The sequence below is a fragment of the Motacilla alba genome, chromosome 12 (assembly GCF_015832195.1).
Source record: "Motacilla alba alba isolate MOTALB_02 chromosome 12, Motacilla_alba_V1.0_pri, whole genome shotgun sequence".
In the NCBI taxonomy this organism is placed as follows: Eukaryota; Metazoa; Chordata; class Aves; order Passeriformes; family Motacillidae; genus Motacilla; species Motacilla alba.
Window position 1 is genome coordinate 3,605,563 of NC_052027.1, and position 24,306 is coordinate 3,629,868.

At 44.0% G+C, this 24,306-nt stretch overlaps 1 protein-coding gene across 4 annotated transcripts in view; it reads left to right on the forward strand.

Annotated features, from left to right (window-relative positions):
- Positions 1 to 19,968, forward strand: part of SHQ1 (SHQ1, H/ACA ribonucleoprotein assembly factor) — a 39,279-nt gene extending 19,311 nt beyond the window's left edge. For all 4 annotated transcript variants that reach the window (XM_038149430.1, XM_038149431.1, XM_038149427.1 and 1 more), the window contains exon 12: positions 18,795 to 19,968. In XM_038149430.1, coding sequence (XP_038005358.1) covers positions 18,795 to 19,437 — 643 coding nt within the window. In that variant the 3' untranslated portion in view covers positions 19,438 to 19,968. The remainder of the gene's footprint in view (positions 1 to 18,794) is intronic.
- Positions 19,969 to 24,306: the final 4,338 nt, after the last annotated feature.

The window sequence follows — 24,306 nt, forward strand, 5'->3', positions numbered from 1 at the left end:
TTAAATGATTAAAGCAAGCTGCATGTTCAAATCTTACTAAGCTTTATATTGTTCTTGTCAGATTTACTCTGTTTTTCGTGCAGCTTTTGTATTATTTTTCCTTCCTTTTTAGATCTTCACAGCCTTCTCTGAAAGCCACAAAAGGTGTGAGTTGGAACAGGCATGACTAATATACACACAAAAAATGCCATTGTCTTATTTGTTAACACAGCAATGCAGACTCCTAAACCAGTGGCTAAAATAGTCTTTGTATTTAACAGGAGACTCTGGGGGATAAAATATCTGAAGTGCACAAGACAGTGAAGGGGATATAGGGAGAATTTGGTAATAATTGTGATCAAAGGGGGAACGAGACAGAATTGAGGCAGCCTGCACAGGCTGTTGAGGTGTGACTTCAGCAGTACTTCTTGGAGAACTAAAGACCCTCAGTTCATAGCTGTTCATGATTATTTGTAGATGTTGATTCTTATTCTCTGTGTGCTTTCAGTGACTCTGTTCCCTATAACAGTATATAAAATACTTTAAAACAACTACAGGTGTTTGCAGACATTTAGATTTATCAATCCTGCTGAATTCCTGAAACAGCCAGTTCATTTTACACTGTCAAATTTGAAGAGGCCTTTTTCAACCACACCTGAATTGTGTGGGAAATTCACCAAGTATGGGGAAATTCAGGTGGAAGTTGAGTAGAAAAAGTGCAGTAAATAAAGGAGAAAGTTATTTCATGGGTCTTTCACAAAGAAATGAGTCATTAAGCAGTAATACCTCTGCTGCCCATATCAATGAATATAATGACTAGCAAGTCAGTCATGAACCCAGTTTTCTTTAAATCCAGCCCAGGAAAATGCACGGTAGCTATAAGTGACTGATAGATTAACACATTTCCTCCCAGACTCTCACATTATGTCCCAGTTAAGCAGAACTGACAGCTGCTGGAAAGAGGGCAATTAAGCTATCTTATTGTCAGAGTGACATGGCACAATGGCTGTCTGTCATTAGGAGAGCAAGAGAGAGAGAGAGAGGAGCTGCAGAACCCAGTCCTATTTTTAGGCCTGAATCAGGACAGCATTTAAGCATATGCTGCAGTTATTGCTGTGCAGTTCAGCAGTGTTTGAAGTTCAGCAAGTGCAAAGGGAATGGGAACACTTGGTTTTGTTCCTTTGTGTTGAAGGGAACAGCTCAGCTCACTTGTCACTCAGGACATACCTTGGCAGGGTGGTGATTTGTCTGGTCAAGGCGAGGGGTCCCAGCTCCCTGAGGTGGGGCACCTGGAGAGGGGGGTGGTGCATCTTCCCTTTCAGGGATGAAGGTTGTGATGTCCCTCTGGTAATTCCCTCTGAGACCCTGGCACAGGGTGCCCAGAGCAGCTGGGGCTGCCCCTGGATCCCTGGCAGGGCCCAAGGCCAGGCTGGACACTGGGGCTTGGAGCAGCCTGGGATAGTAGAAGGTGTCCCTGCCATGGCAGGGAGGTGGATTGAGATGAGATGAGCTTTGAGCTTCTTTGCCACCCTAGCCATTCTGGGGTTCTATAATTGCTGTTGTGGTTGAAGAGTTTTGGGAGGGGAAGGTGTTTATAGATGTTACTGTGGTGGACTTCCAGTGTTCAAGTTATTTCCATCTCCAGTCACTCTGGATACTTTGCCTGTTTTATTTCTTAACTATCATTTGCTCCGTACAGGCTTTATTAACTTCCTTTGTCTCCATTTCCTCCTGTCCTTTTGTGGCTGAGGATAATCTCAAAATCCATGGCGGGTTTTCCTTTTCTTCTTTCCCTGTAAGCAACAAACTCCTGGTGGAGGGGGGCTCTCTGTTTAACAGTTAAAACAGACTGTAGGTTCTTTTTTAGTGAAGCATCTGGGCACTTTAAAACCAGCTGGAAACAAGCTCTTCAGCTCACCTGTGCTGGCACAGATCTCTGGGTTTAGGAAGAAAGTTTGGCTCAGGCAAAACCATATTGGATATATCCAGTGAAAGAGAGCACTCAGTCCCATTCCAGAGGAAGAGAAACACCCCTGGTAGGTACTAGCTTTTACATATGCCATGTGGAAACAAAATCCTTAAAGCCAGCAGAGTGTCAATAGCTGATTACAAATTTGGTTTGAGATCATAGTTTGGCTGTGGGTAAATTAGATGAATAAGTGAATATGTCACTGGGCTGGCAAAAGCTGATTTATTGTAAGCACAGTGTATCTGGAATTGGAAATGATGAAGATGCTGAATAAAACACACACAGGTGGCTAATAGTCAGTTGGGGATGGGGAGTACAAGCCAGGTCTGGAATTCTAAGGAATTTTTTTAGGTTTTTTTTTTCCAGAAAAATTACTTTTTTCAGGTGCCTGTTACAAAGAGAAAAGTAGATTCCAAAATGTCTTAGACAATGGAAGATACTAGCAAGTGTAGCTAAAATGTCATCTTTCTGCTTGCAATCTTAAAGACATTTTCACCTGCTTTCTAGGTTCTTAGTATTTCCCTTCAAGCTGCTAGTGAAGTGACTATTAATAATTCCATCCATTGTGTAAGGTGGCATGTAAATCCTTCTAAGTGTTGTTAGGTTTTGAAGAAAGGGAGCATGTTGCTCAGCCAAACTTATCAGAAAAGAGGGAAAAGTAAATGTTAACCTGGGTAACAAAAGCTTGACAAAGGCCTATGAAGGCAGCTTGTGGTAAATCTCAGCAGGTGGTGTCAACATTTCTGTTGAAAAGCCAGATGCAGCCAGATGGAAAATTGCATCTTTAACCCCTGAGGTCATAATGACATGTCATCACTTCATTTGATCCCCCTGCTAAGTGAGCTTATCATCCACCCTGCTGTCACTTCTGTTATTGCTTTCATTTCCATAATAAAATTAAATTTAATTTGCCTGGTTTGCATGCTTTTGTTCTTCAGGTCCGAGCTTTTACAAGCCACTCTGATGCATATGGCAGCCTCTCCGAGGTGAAATTAGAACTGAATTTTTGTTCTTAGTCTGGGTTTTTTTCCATCTTTCACACCTTCCTTGAAGCAGAAGGGGATGGAGGAGAGGAGAAGGGTTTTTGGGGAACCACTGGTTGGTAGATGGCTGCAATATGGGCAGCTGGGACCAGGGCAATCCAGGTGTGCATTTAGTGCAGGAGAGCTTTTTCTCCCTTCTGTCAGGAGTCTGTGTCTGTGACCCCACAGGAGCTGTGTCCTTTAGAGAAGTCAGAATAGTTTACCCACTGTCTCTTGCTGTGCTGAGGTTCCTTTGTGTGGCCTGATGTCTTTCTCCAGTGTTTTGTGTTCCCCTTTGTGCCAGGCTCCATTCACATGGGGTTTTTTGGCTGCTGTTGTACATATGTGCCTGCTGGCCATGACATGGGTGGGAGGCTGAGCAGCTTCCTCCAGTCCTTGGCCAGGCAGGCAGTACAGGCAGTTCTGCACCCCTGCTCAAGGGAACAGCTCTGGCCCATGGCAATTGAAAGGATTTTTACCTAATATTGACATGCATATTTAGCTTTAAATGTGAACCACTTTAATATTTGTAAATGTGTATTATCTTTCTTCCTGAATTGGAGGTGAAGCTGTGAGTGTTCTGGCAGTTTTCCAGGGTTTGGTGCTCTCAGTATTGAGTGGTTTGGATTGGAAGGGACTGTAAAGATCATCCAGTTCCAACCCTTTGCCATGGGCAGGGAGACTTACACAAGACCAGGTTACCCATCCATCCAGCCTGCCTGTTGTACAGTGGCTTTTTTCTCACAGTTTTATAGGTATGACATGTGCAGGAGAATGTTTGATCCCATGTATGTTTTTCTGCTTTCTAACTTAGCATAAGATTATAAAGATGGTTGTTTGTGTTGTATTTTGTAGTAGTTTCAACACGTGCAGTGAGGGAGAGCTGTGAGCTGGGACAGCTGAGCTGTTAAATTGCCTTGCTGTGTTCTGTGGAACTGTATCTGCAACTTGCTTTGTTATCCCTCACAAATACGTGCTCTGCACCCTGAGACAAATGTGCTGGTGCTAATTTTGGTGCCTGTAGGTGTAGCATGCCAGCTTGAGCATGGACTCCTTGATTTCAAGTGAAAACCAGGATTCCTTGTGGCATTTATACAGATGCTGTCTTCATTGGTGCTAACTAATTTAAAATCAGATATTCTTGAGTGTGTCATATTTGCTTCTCCTGGTTTGCAGGTGAGACAGCCCCTGAAAGGTGGGTTGGCCTCGTAGGTCTGTTTTCCTTTTCATCTCTTCCTTACAATGGAAGCCTTGTCCTTGTTACACTGTAATTACCCAGTCTGAAGCCAGCAGGGAGTTGCTGCTTGATGTGTAGGATGTGAATTTCTCCTAAATAAATGTAGGATTAATTACATTCACAGCATGTCACGGAGGTGATGAGATCGACTGTGATTGTTCAGGCCCCCTTTTCTTTTCCCCAGGTTTTCTGAGTCCCTTGTTTAATCAATACAGTGTAATGGTGCCCTGATGCTGCAAAGGCATGAAGGAGTCCAGGACTTGGAGAGAAAAAAAAGATTTGGGAGATACAGGATTTTTACTGCCTGTCTCACATCAGATCCTAAAGTGCACAAGGGCGTAAAGAACTCAAATTTAAGTGTTGTAGTTTCAGTCTATTGCATTGGCTTTACCTCAGGCTTTTGCTACATTTGGGAAAATATTTTGTAACATGTAAACATCTTTGGGCTTCTGTAGTCAAATATGATCTTTCAGTGAATGTAAATAGAATTTTAACATAAATTCTGATGGCGTGTTAAAATAATTTGGGAAATGGATCATTTATCTGCAAACTGAAGAAATTTGATTTGGTTATTATTTGCTAAAATCTGGAAAACTTCGAAAAGCATTTCAAAGTGTGTAGAAAAGATCTTTATTGTGCCACTTCTGCAGCTGTTTCTTCTTGGCATTTTTGTTTTCTTTCGTGTTTTGGGGTTTTGAAAAGCTCAAAACACTTGAAAAGACACAAGCCAGGCTTTTAAAAGTCTTTTGTTATTTGCTTTTTTGCTGCTTGTAGGGTTGATATTCATAGATGAATAGAATGGTTTGGGCTGGAGGGGACCTTAAAGGTCATCCCATTCTATCCCTTGCCATGGCAGGGACACCTTCCATTATCCCAGGCTGCTCCAAGCCCTGTCCAGCCTGGCTTTGGGCACTGCCAGGGATCCAGGGGCAGCCACAGCTGCTCTGGGCACCTGTGCCAGGGCCTGCCCACCCTCATAGAGAAGAATTTCTTCCTAATATCCCATCTAAACCTGCCTACACTCATGAAGCCCTATTTCACCTTTATGGCACTTTCACCTTCCTAGGAAGGGTTCAATTGTAACCTTTGAAACTCAGGACTGTCCTACTAAATGAGGAGTGAATGGAGTTTTCCTTGTAGTGTCAGCACCTCTGCTGTGAAAATACTGAGTTCAGGTAGGAGAGTTCAGGAACCAAACTGTCCTAAAAGGCTTTCAAATGGTGCACTGCTAATGTTAGTTTATTAAAATTTTGATTTGTGATGGGGGGAAGAGGGAATGTGTTAACACATAATAAGAATGAATTGGTGCTTTAAAGCATTCTCAAATGTTAGAGGAATATGCTAATTTTCAGCTGTTAACCTCCTGGATCCAGCAGCCGTGATTCCAAAGAACAAAGGCATAAGCAGTAATATATTCTGGATGAAAATCCTGCCTCTTGGCTCTGTGGGATTAATCTGATTTGTACAGCACGTTGAAAGCACTTCATCCAGTTTAGGCATGAGGGAAAATGCCCCTCGTGGTGTTGTGTTACAGGGTCATGGGCAGCTGTTCCTGCTTTGGCTTCACCTTCATTGCTGCCCAGGCCAGCCTGGGTTTAGTGGAGGCTGCAGCAGTTTCAGGTTTGATGGAAACTCCAGTTTGCAGAGTGTGTGGGGCAGAGGAAAGCCAAATGGCTTTCATGGTGCTGCTTGGAAAGCAGCTTTGCCATTAGCATGTGTTTTTAGCTTATGTTCTGCTGTAGCCAGTTGTGTTCACTTATCAGCTAGTGTTAACACCCCCATCACAAAACCCCTTAACTTGATCTGTTTCGTAGTGAGAGGATTATATTTTTGACTGTAGCTTTTTAATGATAATGTCATTGTGGGATGCACTGAAGCCACATCACTCTCTTCCCCCACTCCCTGCAAAACAAAATCCCTCCTGTTTTGAAGATGTTGAATTTGAAGGCTATTCTTTCCTTTGCTGTTCTGCTTTGTAAGAGCCATGCGGGTACACGGACAAACCCCAAAAGCTTGGTGCTTATGGTCACACCTGGAACAGGGTGAGGCAGCTGGGGCTGCACCCTGACTGCCCTGAGAGGACTTGCTGCAGCAGCTCAGGACTACAATCCCCAATTACTGTAGCTCAGGACTACAATCCCCAATTATTGTAATTCCTTCTTAGCAGGTTTTACAAGCTGGCATTGCTGCTGCTGGCAGGCAGTTCAGCGTGCAGCACTGCTTGCTGCCTGCTTGGAGTACTCGTGCTGTGCTGGGTTTGCTTCCTATTCACTTCCTTGGTGGCCTGGAGTGCTGAATTAACTTTGAGCTGTCCCAGCTGCTTTTACCAATAATGAGTGGCTGCTTCAGATTGTCTTTGAGATTAATTTAATGCATATTTAAAAATCTGTAAGAAAAAATGTGTCCTGTTAGAAATTTTTTTTTGTGGCATTAAATGTTATTTATTTATTTAAAGGTTATAAAATGAATTGCCCAGGCTGCCCCAAACTGGCCATAAGTGCTTCTTTTGAACAATGTGCATTTTAATAATAAGTGAGCCTAAAATGACACACTCAGTAAAAGCTTGCAGAGCACAGTTATGGGTTGGAGAATAAAAGAGAGCTGAGGGCAACAGCTTCAGGAAAATAGGTTGGGTCATGCTTGAGAACAGTTTGAACCTGAGCAGGTGAGAGGGTGAGTGCACTTCAGCTGAAGAAGCAGAGTAGTATCACTTAGAGGAAGGAAGTGGCATGACCTTAAAATGCATCATTTGTAGGACTGTGTTAAAACACCAATTCTAGTGCTTGTTCAAAAAGATGTTGAAAAATGGAGAGGATTAGGGGGAAAACACTTGATGAATGTCAATGTCTGAGTGACCTGTGTTACCCCAAGACATCAAATAAACTCAGGAGTGCATTGGTAAGAAAATTAAAGGTTGATTAGGACTTGTCTACAAGTATGATGGGACAGAGATTTCAGGTTTTAGCCATTGAGTTGTATTGAAAAAAAACAAAAGTCACACAGTCTATTTGAACAGGAAAAATTCAGACAGCAATAAATTTTCACATTTTCCTAGTGAAAAGTAATTGAGTTGTCTCATTCTTGTGTTGTTGGGTAATTCTGTACAGTCTTATTTGTTTCTATCAAAATTGCACAGCTCAGATAAACACCTTTTGGTTCAAACCTGAGTTCTGGGTCTGATGCACAAAGTGTTGGAGATTCTGAGCAATTTATCATGCTACCAAAACTATCACTTTGGAAATGACCATTTCCAATGCTATCATTTTCCTTAAAACTTAGGTAGGACTTGACCAGTTCACCAGAGAGTATATTGACTATTGGTAGAACCCCCAAATTTATTTATGTTCATCCCAAGTCATCTGCTCTTACACCTTAGATCACAGTTCTTGGATTTAAGAAGAGTAGCTAATAATTTGCAGGCACATTCTGTGTGTCTCCTCTTTCAGTGTTTTGATGCATGTTTTTAATACAATTTCTGTTTGTTTGCTGCCAGTGCCTCTCCTTAGGTCCTGCATCTTGTTTAAGGCCTGAGCTGTCACTTCAGGTGTCTGCAAAGCAGGAGGTGCACACAGAGCACTTGTAAATAGCAATACCCAGCTAACACAGTGCACTGACCTGAGAGCCTCAAGGCAAAACGCTGCCCTGAGGGCTCAGAAAGGTGATAGACAGGTGTGTGTTATACCAGAATTTCCCCTTCATGTATGTTTTAGCAAGCCCTGTAAAACATGGATTTTTAACAAGGGATTTAATCTCTCCTTCCAGCTGCTAGCTGCAGTTTCCTTTGATGTTTCTGCTCTCCTGCCCTCTGTTGTTTTTTCCTATTTATTCCATCACTTTTCTATAGCTCAGCTTCCTTCAGGCTGTGTCTGAATGCACCTTGCTGTGGGCAGAGAAGGCAAAGAAGAAAGCCAATTTTTTCCCCCCTCAGGCTGCTGCTTTGATTTTCCAAAGTTGTTGGGAGGCAGTTCCTGTGTGCCTGCAGAAGGGTCAGTGATCTGTGTCTGTTCAGGCAGCACAGCTCAGCTGAGTGGGTTTCTGGTTTGATGAGGGGAAGGATGAGCTTGTGCAGTCGCTGCCTTTCTGAGCAGGTGGAACGTGCAGCTCAGGTCCAAGGGGGAAGCTGAGCTCCAGGCTGGGAACATCTTCCTGCTTTGTTTCCAACCTGCTCAGCAGCTAGCTTAATAATAATCTTTATTTCTGAGAGGCATGATCATGGAATCATGGAGCAGTTGGCGTTGGGAGGGACCTTTACAGGCACCCAGTCCAACCCTCCTGCAGTGAGCTGGGACATCTTCAGCTCAGTCAGGTTGCTCCAAGCCCTGTCCAACCTGGCCCTGAATATTTCCAGGGATGGGGCAGCCACAGCTTCTCTGGGCAGCCTTTTCCAGTGTTTTATCACGCTCACTGTTAAAAACTGTTCTTGTGTCTAACCGAAGTGGACCCTGCTGCAGTTTCAAAGCACCCCCCTTGTTTGAGCAGCTGGGAGCAGGTGCCTGAGCACACCAGGGCATGAGGAGCTGGGAGCAGGCTGTTTACTCCAGGCCCTTGCAAAAATCTGCTTTCCTGCCAGCAGTTTGCAGCATGCTCTGGTTTGGTGTCTTTCCCTGTTCAGACTGTGAGTTGAGGATGGACTGAGAGTGAGGGGGCTGCAGGTGGTGTTTTCCCTTCAGGTGTTCCGGGTGTCAGTCGCAGCGATGCAGCAGTGGAAGGGTTAAGCTCTGATCAGCCCCACTGTGTTGTTTGGTGGATAAATTCCATTGTGCAGGGGTAGGACCATGTCGGAGTAATGTTTGTAATTGTGCCTTTAAGCCTCTTCCCTGCCATTGTTGTTATTTTTTGTAATACAGGACTTTGCTAGCATTATCCTGAGACTCAAATTCACATTTTCTGCCCTGCTGTGTGAGTACCTTTCATTCCCATACTGTAACACAAATTGTCTAATCTGCAGCTTGAGAGGAGCTTTCTCCTAGATCACCAGCAGTGATGGTGAAGACCAAATTCTAGGTAATGGCAGCAAAGAAACTTGAGGGAAATGGGGCTAATACAGAACAGTTCAGTGTTCCATTTCTGTAACACAGCCAATATTACTATCATTTTGTAAAATCTCTTTCTCTGCATCTGTTTTGTGGGGAGTTATCTATTCATCTTTCATTATTTGTGTTTATCATATATGACTGTGGAAGCTGTGCCATTATTGGATGTTTGGACTGGCTGCAACTTACTGGAGCTGTTTTGGCAACAGAGCTCCATTAAACTATTCTTAAAACATATAAATACTCTTCAGTTTCTTTTTATGGTGCAATATTAATTCCAAGTCTGTTTTCTCTTACGAATATTTTCATAATATCATCTACATAAGTAAGCTGTACTTGATTTCTTTTATAATCCATGATCTGTTTGGTTTCAACTTATCAAAAAGACCAAGTAATGAAAGTAAGATGTTATATTGGAAAGCTTCATCTTTTTTTAAAATATTTATAAATGTGAAGTTCAGTTCATGCAGTATTTAGATTCATTATGAAAGAAGCACTGTGGAATTTCAGAATAAATAAGGGGGGAAAGTCACTTGAAACATTCAGACTTATTAACATAAAAGAAGTCACTTAAATTGAAATGCTGGTGCTGTTTTCTATTTGATTTATGGTTAACAAACTGTAATACTTTAAGCTATGCAGATAGCAGTTCATGTTTACAAGACTGCCAGTTGGATTGCAGTGTGAGTACATCACTCTCTTGGTTTCAGAATCCACGTAATGCCCTTTGAAAGCCAGAATTCCAAGATTAAAGCGTTTTATGTTCCCCTTAAGCCTGCTGGATTCTCCCCATCAGCCATTGTTTATGGGGCAGGGCTGTGTTCTGTCACCTGCACAGAAGGGGGGTTCCTCATGCCCACAGTAGTCTCCTGGTGCTGCATTTCAGCTTTTCTGCTCCTCTCCAGTTGAACTGGGGGCATCTTGCTCACAGGGAGATGCATTTTCCAGACTTATTTAAACCCAGCGCTGATTTTTCAGTGTGGTTTTCCTGTTTGCAGTGAAGATTTGCTGTGCAGGGAACGCTTTTCCAGTCTGCTTTGTCTGGTGCCTGTGAGGAAAGGAGGAAAAAAGACTTCATAAACTTCCCAACCCAATTCTTGGTACTCTTGTCCCTTCCCCACATCCTTTGACACCTCCACCAGGCACGAGGTTTATCCACAGCTGGAATTAGCATGGATCAGCTGGCTGGTGGGTGCCTGCCCTGGCCTCCTACAACAGCTGTGTCCTGCCAGCCTTGTCCCAGGAGGCTCATTATTCATCCCTCTGCTTATTTTCATGAAATATGTAGGAATTCAAAGATCCTTACATTCTAGTTGCTCTTAAATTTGATCAAGTTGCCTGCTGTTCCCAGGAGCTGTTGGAAAGGAAATGATCAACAGCCAGTATGGACATGGGCAGTGTAACTGTGTAAAGCTAGGTTATTTAGGCTAAAAATCAGAGTCCATCATCTTGAGAGATAGAAAGCAAGAATTCCTACCTGCAGTTGCATAAAAGATCTTGCACAGACCGAGCACTTATTTTTTTGAGTACTGACTTGAAGTTTAGAAATTAAGTAGTCTTTGATGTGCTGGGGAGGTGATTTGTTTCTTTCCTATGAAAACAGTGATTAATCCAGGACTAATTCCTCTGAACAAATGTTGTTTTTGCTGTTGTGTTTACACTCATCTGTCTTTTGTTGCAGATAAAATAGAAGATTAGTTAAAGTTTAGGTCAATTTTTACCTAAGTTCTGAAGAAAATGATCCTGTTTTTCCTTTACTAACTTTCTTCCATTATCTTCTGTACTCATTGATCAGAGCTAATGAGATTTTAATGGAGTTATTTATGGCTTCTCCCTCTTACTATAAAAGTGTGTAATAAACTGAGCACATGAAACTGTTGGATGGTGCTGTTTGTTTTTATCTCTGTTAATTGTGCAACCTCTTCTGTGATTCTTTCAGATCTCCTAAGCCAGGCAGGGTATGATGAGCTAACCAGCTAACAAAGGCTGGAAAGAAATTTAGTAGATGTTACTTACTCATCCTTCTGATTATTATAAAATATTTTCTGTGCTCTTCTGGGTGAGGGTCTTTTGCTGCCATGGAAGGGTTCAGGTGCTGTGTGTATTTTTCAGTTCATGCCTTAAACTTCACGGTAATGCTGTGCTTTAAGTTTTAGCCTGAAAGGAATAGTTGTGTTCCCAGATCTGAATGAAATAAAATCTGTGCACAGATTGCCCAAACTTGTGGGGAGTTGGGGTAAAAGTCTGTAGTAAGGTACTTCAGCAGTAAAATCTGTGTGAAGTTAGTTATTGTCATGGTCTGTAATACAGCAGTGTGCATGACAGGCCAAGTGGGTGGCACTATTCATACTTGCCAGGATTATTTTCTGCTCTGAATTTCCTTCAGAACTTCCTTTGGAGCATTTTTGTTCCCTGATCCTGAACTTGCTTTTTCAAAGCTAATTCACTATGATTGGAGGTCACTGACTAGTGTATAATTGAAGCACTCATTATAAATAACCTTGAAAGTGAAATAATAAATGGTGAAGTATGTGAGATGCTGTAAAACACACTCTAAAAGGTGTAATTGAGCCTTAGTCTCTTGTCTCTGGGCAGATTCTGAGGCTCAAGTTCTTTTGTAACCCATGACTTTTTAAAGAGTGGTTTGGGCAGATGGATGGTGCCTTTAGTGTGATGAGTTTCTTATTATTGCACCTAAATGTCCATTTGTAAGGGTTCTTTCCCTGAACTGGAGGGGTTTTGTGATCTAACCCCATTGTTGGACCACTTATGCAATTTTGTGCCTGTTGACTCGAGCTGTTTCTGCATTAATGAATTCTGCTTTAGTATTCAGTGCCATCATCATTATTGCTCCTGTGTCTTACCAGTCAGGCCTGATCAAACCTAGACTCTTTCATGTCTTGAATATTTTATTAAAATCAAATTGTCTGTCAATTCTGTATCATAAGAATTCAATCTTTTTTTCTTTTTTTTTTTTCTTTCAAGCTGCCTGAAAGTGCACATCAGGTGTGGAGGGATGTTTCTCATTGTTAGTTGCCTTGCTGAAGGAATTGTGCCACTTTTGGGCTTAAACCCCTGAAGTTTAAGTTCTGTTACAGCCATTTGAGAATGTGCCTTTCCTCTGCTTTATCCTCCACCCCTGGCTCTCAGAATATGCTGATCAGCGACCAGGGTGATCTCAGTTACCAGCCTCAAGCTTTCCCCAGAGATACCAGTTTGGTTGCTCCAGTAGCTGTTTGAGACTAGATAGAAGCTGCATCTGAATTTTAGGGCAAAGCACAATTTATTTTCTTCTTGATGGTCTAGTTGGGTGCTTTGCCAGCTGTATCATTCTTGTGTGAGCTCACTTTCTTCTGCTTTTGTGTTTGGCTGTAACTTGTTGAGCCTTCTGCTTTGAGAGAACTTGAGCTGCAGACTTACTGCCACAGGGACATGAATGTACATCAGGATCCACGGGGAGCTCATCTGGCATTATCTGGAGCCTGGATGTTGAACAATGTCTCTTCATACCCCTGCTGTCTGGGCAGATAAGGCTGGGGCTGGAAGACACTGATGGATGGAATCCAGCAAGAGCCACTATGAGCAGGGGGAAAATGAGACCATCTGAAGGGTGTGGAGAGCCTGTCCCTTTGCAGGTGCCCTTTTGTTCACTAGTGACAGACCCTGCAGAAACACCAGTGATGTCCTATTGCAGCCTGTCCTCAACCAGTCTTGGTGGCAAGGCAGAAAATTTCATTTTTCCTTACAGTTTAACTGACATTTCAGTGTCTTACAGAGAGTAAATTTGCACACTCTCTGTATCTGAACTGCTGAGGCTCTGGGATAATATCTGATGGTGATGCCTGAGATAATATTAACTCTAGAATAGTCTTAATACTTGCAGTGCCTCTGGCTAAATGAATAATTGTGGGAAATTGTAAGCAGTGCTGCCAGGTATGTAATTTGGAAAACATTTAAAGTGGGGATACTGGTCTGGTTGTATTGCTTGATATCTTATCTGTTTTATCAAAGAAAGAGGCTGGCTGTGAAACTTTCTCTGCCGAGTCTGAGTTTTGCCAGGCCTCGTGGAGAAAGGTGGTGTAAATATAGCCTGATTCTTCAAGCTTGGTAACTCCTTGTGTGTTAAAGATATAAAATTAAGGCTCTTGCGATGCAGCAGACAGGAAGCCTTTTGCTTAAAGCAGCAGCTTTACTCTGAGATGGATCCTGTGTGTCCAGAGCTCCTGCTGAGTGGAGATAAGTTAAATAACAGCCCTTTCTGTATGTGTCAGCCCTGCAGAGTGGCACAGCAGGCTGCTGGTTTGTGTTTGAATGTTTGAATGCATCTCAGGGAGCTGCAGGGCCGGACACAGCCCCGCTCGTTCTGCGGGCACGTCTGTGCTTGACACGGCTCTGCTGCCTCTGAGACCTGTTTATCTTGCCTGCAAGGCTTAAAGATAATTAATGGAAAGTGCTTCACACTCTAAAACAGGGCTTGTCAGCCCTGCCAGCATGGAGCACCGATTCCCACTGGCACACTGAGTGGGCCCTAACCACATGTGAGCAACATCACTTTCAGTTCCTTCCAATATCAGCTGGGTCCCATTCAAGCACCAGGCTGGCCAGCAGAGCTGCTGTCAGTGTTTGTGACACTCAGGGTCCTGTGCCTGGTTCCTTTCCTGCTGTGCTGGGGCAGGAGCAGCTGGATGTGCCCTGGCAGCTCTGAGCTGTCACTTGGCTGGGATGAGCCAGGGGAGACACCAGGGAGACTCAGCTGGGTTGTGCCATGTCTCACACCTTGTTTACACTGAGTACTCGAGAGGAGGGGATGTTTGTGTGCATCCCTGAATGCAAAGCCAAACTGACGAGCCAGTAGAAATAATCCTTCTATTGTTTACAAAATCAAAAGCAAGCTGGAGCTTGTGCCTGTGCAGGAGAAGTCACTTCCATTCCTCAGTGGGATGTTACTGACTGCAGCTTTGGGAGGCTGTGCTGCCAGTGGGAATCTTTTGTAGAACCATGGAATGCTTTGGGTTGGAAGGGACCTTAAAGATCAGCCAGTTTCAACCAGGGACACCTTAACGCTGTCCCAGGCTGCTCCAAGCCCTGTCCAGCCTGGCCTTGGACACTTCCAGGGATCCAGGGGCAGCCCCAGCTGCTCTGGGCAGTGACATTCACTCCCATGTTTGCAAATAATCTGCAGAGTGCTCTAGATCTGTAATTCCCCTGCCATGATTGAGTATGCAGTACCACCAGAATGAGGAGCAGACTGCTGATTTTGATATTTTAAGTTCTCTTTGAGTTGTTTGGTCTTTTTAAGATAACTGCTAAAACAAGAGCATGGCATGGTAAGGGGAGTACCAGGCAGATGGGAAGGCCTGAGCTATTAACACTCTTTCTTTAAACCTTTTTCCTTACATAGTGCTGACTGATGGACATAGTATTCATAAGCATAGTTTTTTTTCCTTCATCATTTGGGAAAAATGAGAGGATTTTGTGGCTGGATGTACCTCCCCACCCAATTCCTGCATTTGTTTTTTATTGTCAGTGACTGGGTTGATTTTTGTCTTCCAGCTTATGTGAAATCTTCCTTGGAAACAATCAAATCCCTGATGTCTGTCTGCAGTGAGAGTTCTTCCTCACAGCTCTATGTTCTGGAGATAACAGCTATCTTGACTCTTCAGATCCTGTGCTCTCTGTACTCCCTGGAACAGAAAGCAGAACTGGAGCTTGTAGGAGTTGTTCTTTACCTGGAGTTGTGTCCTGCTCTGCTCCCACCCTGCTTGTCACTCGTGTCCCAGTCCTGCAGTCAGTGCCACCACCAGCTCTTGTCTTCAGGCTGCCACAGGTGGCCTTTGCTGCAAACCTCTAATGATCTCCCTTTCCTGTCACCATAATCCTCTTTTTATTTTTCTCAGAGTTCTATCCATCTCCCTTTATTTGCTAAATCTCCTTTGATTCTTTGTTCTTTTCAGCCCAGTTTCACTCCTTTATAATCTAAGATCTGTAGAACAAGATTTTTTTTTTCTTCTTCTAGCACCTGAAGAAACTCTCCTGTGCCTAGACAAGGATTACTGTAGTTCTGTCTTGGAATTTTAATTCCAGGCTACATGGACAAGCCCCGAGATGCTTCTCTTATCTGTTCCTCAAAGCTATGCATTAAACAAAACATGCATCTGATCAGTTTAACCTGTAATTAAACATTTTCCTTAAGCAACTGACATTGTGATAACTAATAATTATCATGTGTAGCACCTTTAAAACCTATTATGCATGTTTATGTAAGAACACTATTACCATAATAATAAGATATCATTACCACAAATGTGCATACTGAATGAGCATGTCTTAAAGTAATCATGGATTCCATTAATCATACTTGAAAAATTAAAGTATTTGCTGTCTAATCTCTCAAACACTACTCGAAAGGTTTTGGAAACAGCAGGGCCTGTTTACTGCAGGTCTCATACACAAAATCTCGTTTCTGGCGTCTCATTTTTGTTTTCCTGAATTGTTGCTTGTCTTTCACCTTGGGAAGCCATCAGCTCAGAGTCCCATGGTCTCCCTTTGAAAGCATCTCTGTGCTGATTTTTAGTCCCTTTGCCTCGTTTTTTGTCCAGGGAGTGCTGCCACCTTTTCTTAAGGCTGATGTGAAATGCACTCCTGAAACTTAGTTCTCCTTCAAATTAGATAATTGCCTTACAGGAGATGAACTGATGGCTAATTGTAATTCTCTTAGTCCCTTGCACAGGGGCAGAAAAGAAATAACCGCATCCTTCAAGTGTTCTTTGTTGGTTTTTTTTTAAATACAAGATTGCAGAGTTGGGGAGCAGAGTTTTTTGGGTGTATGTATAAAATTGTTAAGGGGTGACAGTTTTGAGTTTGTCTCATATTTAAAGTTGAGCCCTGTAGATTCTAACAGAGACTGGATGAGAAGAGTGAAAGTTGGGAGGAAACATTTGACCGACTGAGAAAACTGAAATGAGACTTTTTGTAGTCAGAATATTTGGGCTTGGAAGGGACCTTTAAAAGGCATCTATCCAACCCCCTGCAGTGAGCAGGGACAGCAAATACCTGATGTGGCCAAGAGTTAAAAAACCAACTTAATTGCTTCAGAGAGGTCATTCTTTTATCTGTCAGCAGGACCACTTTGAATTTAGTAGCATAATGTGTGTCGAGTCAGACAAGTTCAGTTCATCACTGTGTGTTTTCTTCCTTAGCACTTGGCAATGGGTAACCTGGACACAGCAAAGTATTTATTAAATAAAAAAGCACCTCGTGTCATACAACTCCTTAATACTTGGAGCAGTTCTCTGATATATTTCTGTATCTTAATATATTAACTGCTTTATAAGAAAATAGTGAAGTAAGGGGATAGAATTTTAAGGAGTGAGAGTCTGGAGCAGGGGAAATAGGCATGAAAAGGTAGAAAAAATAGGAAAAAGCAAAAAAAAAATTCTAGAATTACAGAATAGAATGGAATTCTAGAATATACATCTAGAAATTGACAGATACAGTGGAAGTGTGGGGAGAAACAGGATTTTGAAAATTGCTTTTGTGTCATAATGGCAGCAGTGAGGGCTGAGACAGGCAGGGGGAACTGGGGGGAATTGCTGTGGCAGAGGGTGTGAGGTGAGCTGCTCGTGGTGCCAGTGGAATGAAAGGGAGCCACATGGAATGGGACAAAGCAGGGTTCTGTGGCAGGGCACACCCAGCCTCTGGAGCTCCTGTGGCTCTGGACAGGCAGGAACAGGAGAGGAAAAGGAATTGAACCTTGATGGTCTGAGCAGCTCTCGGGGGAAGGGACACGTGCACAGACAGTTAGCAGGAAGGAAAGAGGCTGTTGGAAAAGCAAAGCAAAATGCTTTCTGAAAGGGATATAAACTCTTGTGAGCTGGGGTGTAAATCAGCTTCTCCCCAGTGTGCTCAGGAGGCAGATCTCCCTGCAGCCACTTGTTCTGTGCCCACCTACCTGCAAGGCTCCATGAACCTCTCAGTGCATCACTTGGCTTCTTTCCCTTTCTCTTTACTGATGGAGCAGGGACAATACTTGCTTTGTTCCCAGTTAAGTTGGCAGTTTCTCAAATCCCCCATAACTTTTCAAGAAAAATGCAAGTCCTTGACAAAAAAAAATGGAAAGAAGTTGCCAGAAAGAAAACACTATTCTAATAAGTTTTTAAAATGTGGTGCCCCTTTTTTTTATTAGAGGCTGGTAGGATCATGTTCTTTAAATGTTCAAGCATTTAATTCTTAGCTTCAGACTTGAAAATTCTAGAAATATACATTGTTTTCTGTTGCTTCTGGGAAAATTACTTCACAGTTTACTGGTCAGTGGGTTGAACTAAGGAAGTCTAGTGTGTTTTATTCCAAGTTTTTAAAGCATTTAAATGTTGCCCTGTCTGTAAAACGTGTAAGAAGGTGCACTGAATTTCCCTTCCCCCACTTAAAAATGCAATTCCTTTAGGAGCAAAAAAAAAAAAAAAAGGAAGCATCTATGTTATACTGAGTAGTTATACTGAGTAATTATGCCCCCTGGGAAATAGAATATAAAGATCTTTAAAATCATTCAAGTGAGAGAACAAGCAGTTTAGCTTTTGCCTCGCAGGAGCCGTGTATCACATCCCCAGCTCCCTGCTCCCGTGTCAGTGTGTGGTGCCTTGCAGGTTCACAGCCCTGGCAGAGGAAATGAAACCCAGTCAGTTACTGCAGGATTTATAGCAGACCTGCTGCTGCAGGAAGTGGTGAGAAGCTGATTGATAGTCTGAGGTAGAACTCCACAACAAGAAACAGGATGTGTGTTTGGGTTTTCATACCCGTTTTCCCCTCTGCCCTCAGCCCCTCCGTTTCAGGGCGCTCTGTTCATTTCAGTCTGTGTTTAGAAATCCACGGTGCCCTTTGCTGGTAAAGCACGTGCAGGCTTCCAGCACTCGAGGAAACGGATGGGGCTGCACCAGAGGTTTGAAGGCAGTGTGGTGTGTCTGCTTTATTGGAGGCGTTTATCTGAATGCTCCTGGTACTCCTGAATTGTATTCCAGCTGAATCCCAAGGGAAGGGTGAAGTACACCTGCAGCCAGAGGTACTGAATGTGATCATGGGAGAGGAGGAGCCTGCATCACTCATCAGAATGTTCTCCTGGTTCATAGTATTTCACAGATTTATCTGGGAGGGTGGGAAACCAAAATGGTTTTGCTGCACATAAACTTCATCCAGCCAGCCCTGTGCTGCAGAGTGTGCTGCTAAAGGCAGCAAACATGACAAGGTTTGTTCTGAAATCTCTCCTCCCTCGCTGTGCGCTGCTGAAGCATCCAGCAGCGGGATCTTTCAGGAAGGTATCCTCAGAGCCTTTCAGTGGGATATTGTCTAACCTTGTGGGACAAGTTACCCTAAATAATTGTCATTGTGCATCCTTCTGATTGTTTTTCCTCCTGTAACATCCACTTTTACAATCAGGGTTGAAGAAGAAAGTTGTTTGCATACCAAGCAAACGGAAGAGATGTTTAAGGTTGGCGTTCTCGTTATCGAATGGGAAAGCTCTGCTTGTCAGGTTCAATAACATATCTTGTTCTTTGTTAAAGGTCAAAAAAGTTGGCTGCACTCTGTGAGTCCTTGCAGAAAACCTCGCTCAGCAAGTCCCACATGGGGCTGGAGCTGGAAGAGCTGGAAGCAGCAGCAGTGCTGGTACAGGAGGAAGAGAAGGCGTTAAAAGCTGCTGGCACAGTTTCCAAGCAACAGCTGCTTTGCTCCGAGTCGGAGACAAGTGACTCTGAAGAATCCAGCAGCACTTCATCATCTGAGACAGAAGGCTCTGATTCAGATGAGCAGGAGTCCTCGACCAGCGAAGATGGGGAAATAAATTCTTTCCAAGGCACGCTCCAGCAGGAGAGGACAGCTCCACTTATTGACTGTAATGGATTGAGGCAGGGCACAGACACTTGGGCCAGGGAGGTCGGGGATGGAAAATCAAAGGTTTCCTTGCAATCTACGACTCCTCCTGGAAAACTGGTAGAAGAATTAGAAATGCAAATCCAGTCTGCAATGAGACTTTCAGAGCAGCCTGAAGGATTGGCTACTGCAGGCTGCATTTCACAGGAACAAGAAGAAAACCCTGTACCCGAGCCTGACAGATTTTCAGAAGATGCTGCTGGGAAGGGAAATTTCTTGGAGGTGTCTCCCAAGCCCAACCCATTGCTTTTCCTCTGCAGCACAAATGAAGACTAAAGGACTGTGCAGGAGCACAGTGTGACCCGTGAGCTCACAGCTTGTTCTAGAGTGAGCTGTCCCAAGGCTGTCCTGTGCTGCACAAAAATGTTTTTCTTTTTTTTTGTTGGAGGCCAAGACTGCTTTGAAAAGAATTGATAGGACTGTGTGATACTCTCGCAGTTAATTTTTATTTGTCTCCAATTCAGCAGTCTCATATTTGATTTGAGAATGTATAATTTCAATAAACTTCTAGAAACTGTTTTCATTAAGCTTATTCAGTGATAGAATGATGTCCTAATCAAATACAACTGAAATGACTCATTTTAATTTTCTCTAGCTGTTGGGATTTACTTGAAAAATATCCTCATTATGTGTGGATAAACTTGTTTATGACATTGTACTGTTATTTTAAAATGCTTCCTAGCAAATTACTTCAAATAATGGTTATAAGTTTAAAAGTTTAAATATTGATGGCAAGTTATTTTGAAATATATAAAATCTGTATTTTTTATACAAAATAAAGGAAATTTCTATGCCATCAATACAAGACCCAGTGGTTGTGTCTTTTATGTCAGAGAGAGAGAAGTTTATATTTCTGCAGTTCTTCCTAAGTTCTTTCAGCAGTTTTGTCATGTGTTCATTCTTTTGTGCTGTTTTTGAGCAGTTTCTACGTGTGGACACTTCTGTTGCTGTTTAAAGAACAGAAATCCCAATTATTTAATGTTTTTCTGCAGATGCTCTCAGTTCCACCACAGCAGTGTTAACCAGAGAGAAGGAACAGCACCTTTGTGGATCTTGGAACAGGACTGAGAGCAAACCTGGCCTGGGCACTCCTGCCTTTGTTAGTCCGGCCCACAGCTTTGGCCAACTTATTTATCCTTTTTTGCCTTTAAAATGTTCAAATAATCCAGTCAGGTTGATAGAGTTTGTTAGCTAATCTGTGTTAGTGAAATCAGGTGGCTGCTCCCCATCATCTGCTTTTTTGTCAGCCAATTTCTGCAGAAGGCTTTGGGAAGGTGCAGCGTGGGCCACCAGGTGTGGCTCAGCAGGAGCGCAGACCAAACAGGAGCATCCGATTCACCCCTCTGGAGAAGCAAGTTTTGATTACTTTTCAACCTTTATTTCTATTAAAGTGTACAGAAATCCTAAGCTGAGGGACTTGCTCTTCACCAGTGCTGTTCCCTGCTGGCAATCAGCAGGTGAGCTCTGTTCCTGCACCAGCTCCTGCTCAGTGAGAGCTGCAGCCCTCACCTGCCAATATTTTTTATGTTCTTAAATACCTGCTGCTCACTTAATCAGTCACTGTGTTCTGTTCCCTGGGGGAGAAACCTTTCCCATCCTGTGTGGCAGGGAGTGCTTATTCTTCTAAATGCCAGCAATAAAATCCACCCTGGAGCTGCCAAAGTCTGAGAGAAGGGGGGAAAAGCTCTTGAGAAGAAAAGAGCAATGGTCCTGCTCTCCCCAAATCCCAGGGGTGAACTCAGGACCTTCTGCAGCTGCCCAGGGGCTGCAGAAAGCTGTGTAAAACTCTGTTTTCTGGCTGTGGAGCTGATAAGGGCTGTCGATTGTTGTGGATTGAGTGATGGCAATTCGATGTGACCTCGGCAGGGGTGGGGTGTGAGGTTTCTGCCTGTGGGGTGGTCAGAATTCCACCTGAGGCTGAGCTGCCCAGCACACCTGGAGGGTCAGGAGGAGCAGTGTCCGTGACAGGGAAGCCTTGGCTTCTCCAGAAAGAATGCACAGAGACACTTCTAGAAGAAAAGTGGAGCTTTAATACTGTTTAGCCAAAATTGAGGCTTACTGAGCCTGTGAAGTATCAACACTTGGGAAAATAAAACAAAACAAAAAAACCAACCAAGACAAACAAATAAAAAGCAAACAGCAAGAACAACAACAAACAAAAAACCCAAACAAACACACACGCAAAAAAAAGGAACTCCTAAGAAGTCACATTTATTTAGGAGGGAGGCCTTTGCATCCAGAATTTGGCTAGAAAAGGATGGGGATGTCTTAGGGACACGCTTGTTCATGTAGTACTTTACGGTGTTAAAAGCAACAAGTGAAATGCTGGAAAGCATCAGAAGGAGCTAAACAGAAGTGGGTTTTGATTTTTATTCCTTTTTCTCATGGGAACAGTGCCACATTTTCCTCTTTCCCCAAATCAAAAATTAGAGCTGAATCGATTAAATATCTTTTTTCCTCTTGGCTTTTCTTAATTCCAGACAGATTTGTGAAAAGCTTGTAAGGGCTTTGCTGCACATCAAAAGGAGAAAGCATCGATTAGACTTGATTTACTGCAAGAAATGATAAATATGGCCAAGGCATTGCTTCAGAGCCCTGAGTGAAGGGCCCGGGTGACCCTCCAGCAGTGCCACAGCTGAGCGTTGTCACAGCCCAGCCCATGGCTCAAGGCTGCAGAAAACAAACAGGGAAACACATGTCAGGCAGATAAATGGCTCTGCTGTTTAGAGCTCTCCGTGGAGGCCATTTGTCTCCAAGATAAGGAAGAATGCACTCCAAAGCCGGGGGGAGATAAGCTGGGAGAAGAAAATGGATGTGGAGCCGCTGTGGTGGCACTCGGGGGGTGGCACAGGGAGCAGAGAGGGTCCCCAAGCCCGGGGTGTCTGCAGGGAGCAGGGTCGGCAGCAGGGAAGTGTCCCGTGGGAGCCTGCAGACCCTTCCTGAGCGTTTCAGCAGTGGATGACATTTATACCTTCTCAGCAAACAAACAAATGCTGTCTCTGGCAGTTGTCTGAGTCACCCAAGTGTTCCCTGAGCCTGTCGTGGCTCTGTTCCTCCCCTTTTTCATGGCACGTGGGCACATGTGAGGCATGATTTTGCACTGACACAACAGCTCTGGGTTTGTAGTATTGTGGTACCCATAAATCAGGCTATTTTTACATCCTTAGGCTGTGGAGAAGTAACAGTCCCACTTTCACAAATGCTGAATTTGGTGACCTGACTGAGATCAGATCCAAAATACTCTTGGTAATGTTGGTTTGCATTTCTTTAAATGTTTTCTCACATCATAAGGCACCACACAGCAGCAACCGAGCACAGTTGGCGGCACTGTGAGGATGCTTGGAGACAAAAACAAGATCTGTGTCCCTTAGGTGAGGACTGAGGTGTTGGCAGAGCTCCATGAAGGACAGCTCTGACCCAAGAGCAGCTCATTTCTGTGGGAGAAGTGATAAGCATGGAAAGGACAAAAAGTTCAGGTCTAGAAAGCAGCGAGGTCTGATAATGTAACTCCCAGTGACCCCAGGAGCTCTGTGCTCAGTCCCTCTCTTTATTGCTGATGTGCCGAGTGACTTAAATGAAAAAATCTTCCCCAGTTTCACAGAGGTACCAGGCCTAACTCAGGAAGGTCCAAACTCTGGAAGGGGGGCACAGAAATGGAGTAAAAAGGAGTAAAACTCAAGTCTGACCGTGGAGATTTCTCTGTCTGCTACTGACTTGTGCAGAGCAAGGGTGAGAAGCTAAAATCTGCAGCCTCTGAGGTATTCTTAAATACCTTTCTGTGTATCCAAGGGCCTCAAGGCCATCAGTGCCTGCGGGTGCTCACCCACACCAGCTGCAGTCACTGCTCCTCCAAACCCCTGGAAATTTTACAAAGCTGATCAAAATTAGATCCCAGAAACTTCTTTAAAAATGTAATGTGTCTGAAGGCTTGGCCTCTGTTCCACTGTGTGCCAGCACCTCCACAAAACCCCTCTGAGCCCTCTGTCCAGGGCACCTGTGAGGCCACAGCAGCACCTGAACAAGACTTTGGTGGCTCTCTGGAACAGGTCCTTTTCTCAGGCAGGGGCACAGCTGACTTTATCCATAACCCAGGATAAAACCTGGGGGTGTGTGCAAGACCTGGGAACAGATTTCCTCCTGGCAGGAGGATCACCTTCTTTGAAGAGCCCAGAAATGTAAAAGCCTCTCTCACTCATCACTGATTTGTACCCCTCATCACCTTGTACCCCTCTTCTCCACGGAGAGCCCCAGTTCCTGAGTGTCACCCTGCTCCACGAGCTCCCATCTCTGCTCACAGGTCACTCCCACCTCACTCATCTGCAGCACACCCACTCTTTAACTCCGTGCATTTCATTTAATATTATTTTTCATTTTCTCATTCCACCACGGGGATGCGGTGAGAGCTCACCACGTCCTGCATCCCACGGGCTGGGAGCTGCGAGGGCTGAAGAAGCTGAGCAGAGAAGCTGCTGAGCGTGGAGCAGGGAGCCAGCACTGACCTAAAACAAAGCTGTGCCTGGGGAGCCACAGGAGGAGAAGGTTCAGCAGCCAGGAGCCAGCAGCTGGGTGTGCTCGGCTTCCCAGGGAGGGCAGGCACTGCTGCTGCTTGCATTCTGCAGCCTTCAGCTGAGCTTTTGCTCTGGAGTCAGTGGTGGGGTTGCAAACATCCCCCTCTCTAATTATGGATGTGAGAGAGATTTGGGAGTGTAACTCATCAAGGGTAATGAGATGTTCAAAGCATAAATCAACAGAATATCAAGATGAGGCCGAGTTCCCCTCAGCTGTGCCCCAGCCAAGGCAGGTAAGTGACCTGCTGGCTGCACCCCACCTGCCAGGGCCGTGATTACATTTCATCTCCTGCCCGCGATTTTTGGCAATTACACAGAAATGTCCCATTTCCTGCGGTAAATAAATAGGGACCCGTGTTTTGCCTTGATGTAGCTCCACCTCCTCTAATATGCTGCATTGTCCATTGATTTGCCTAATTATGTGTATTACAACTGCACGAGGCGCTGGGTAGCAGCAGGGGTCCGTGCTGGGGAGAGGAGGAGGGTGATTGCTCCATCTGTTCCTGCGAGCTGCCGGGAGAAGCTCGGGAGTGGAGTGGGAAATGGAGGGAAGGAATTACCATTTAGTGCAGGTGCC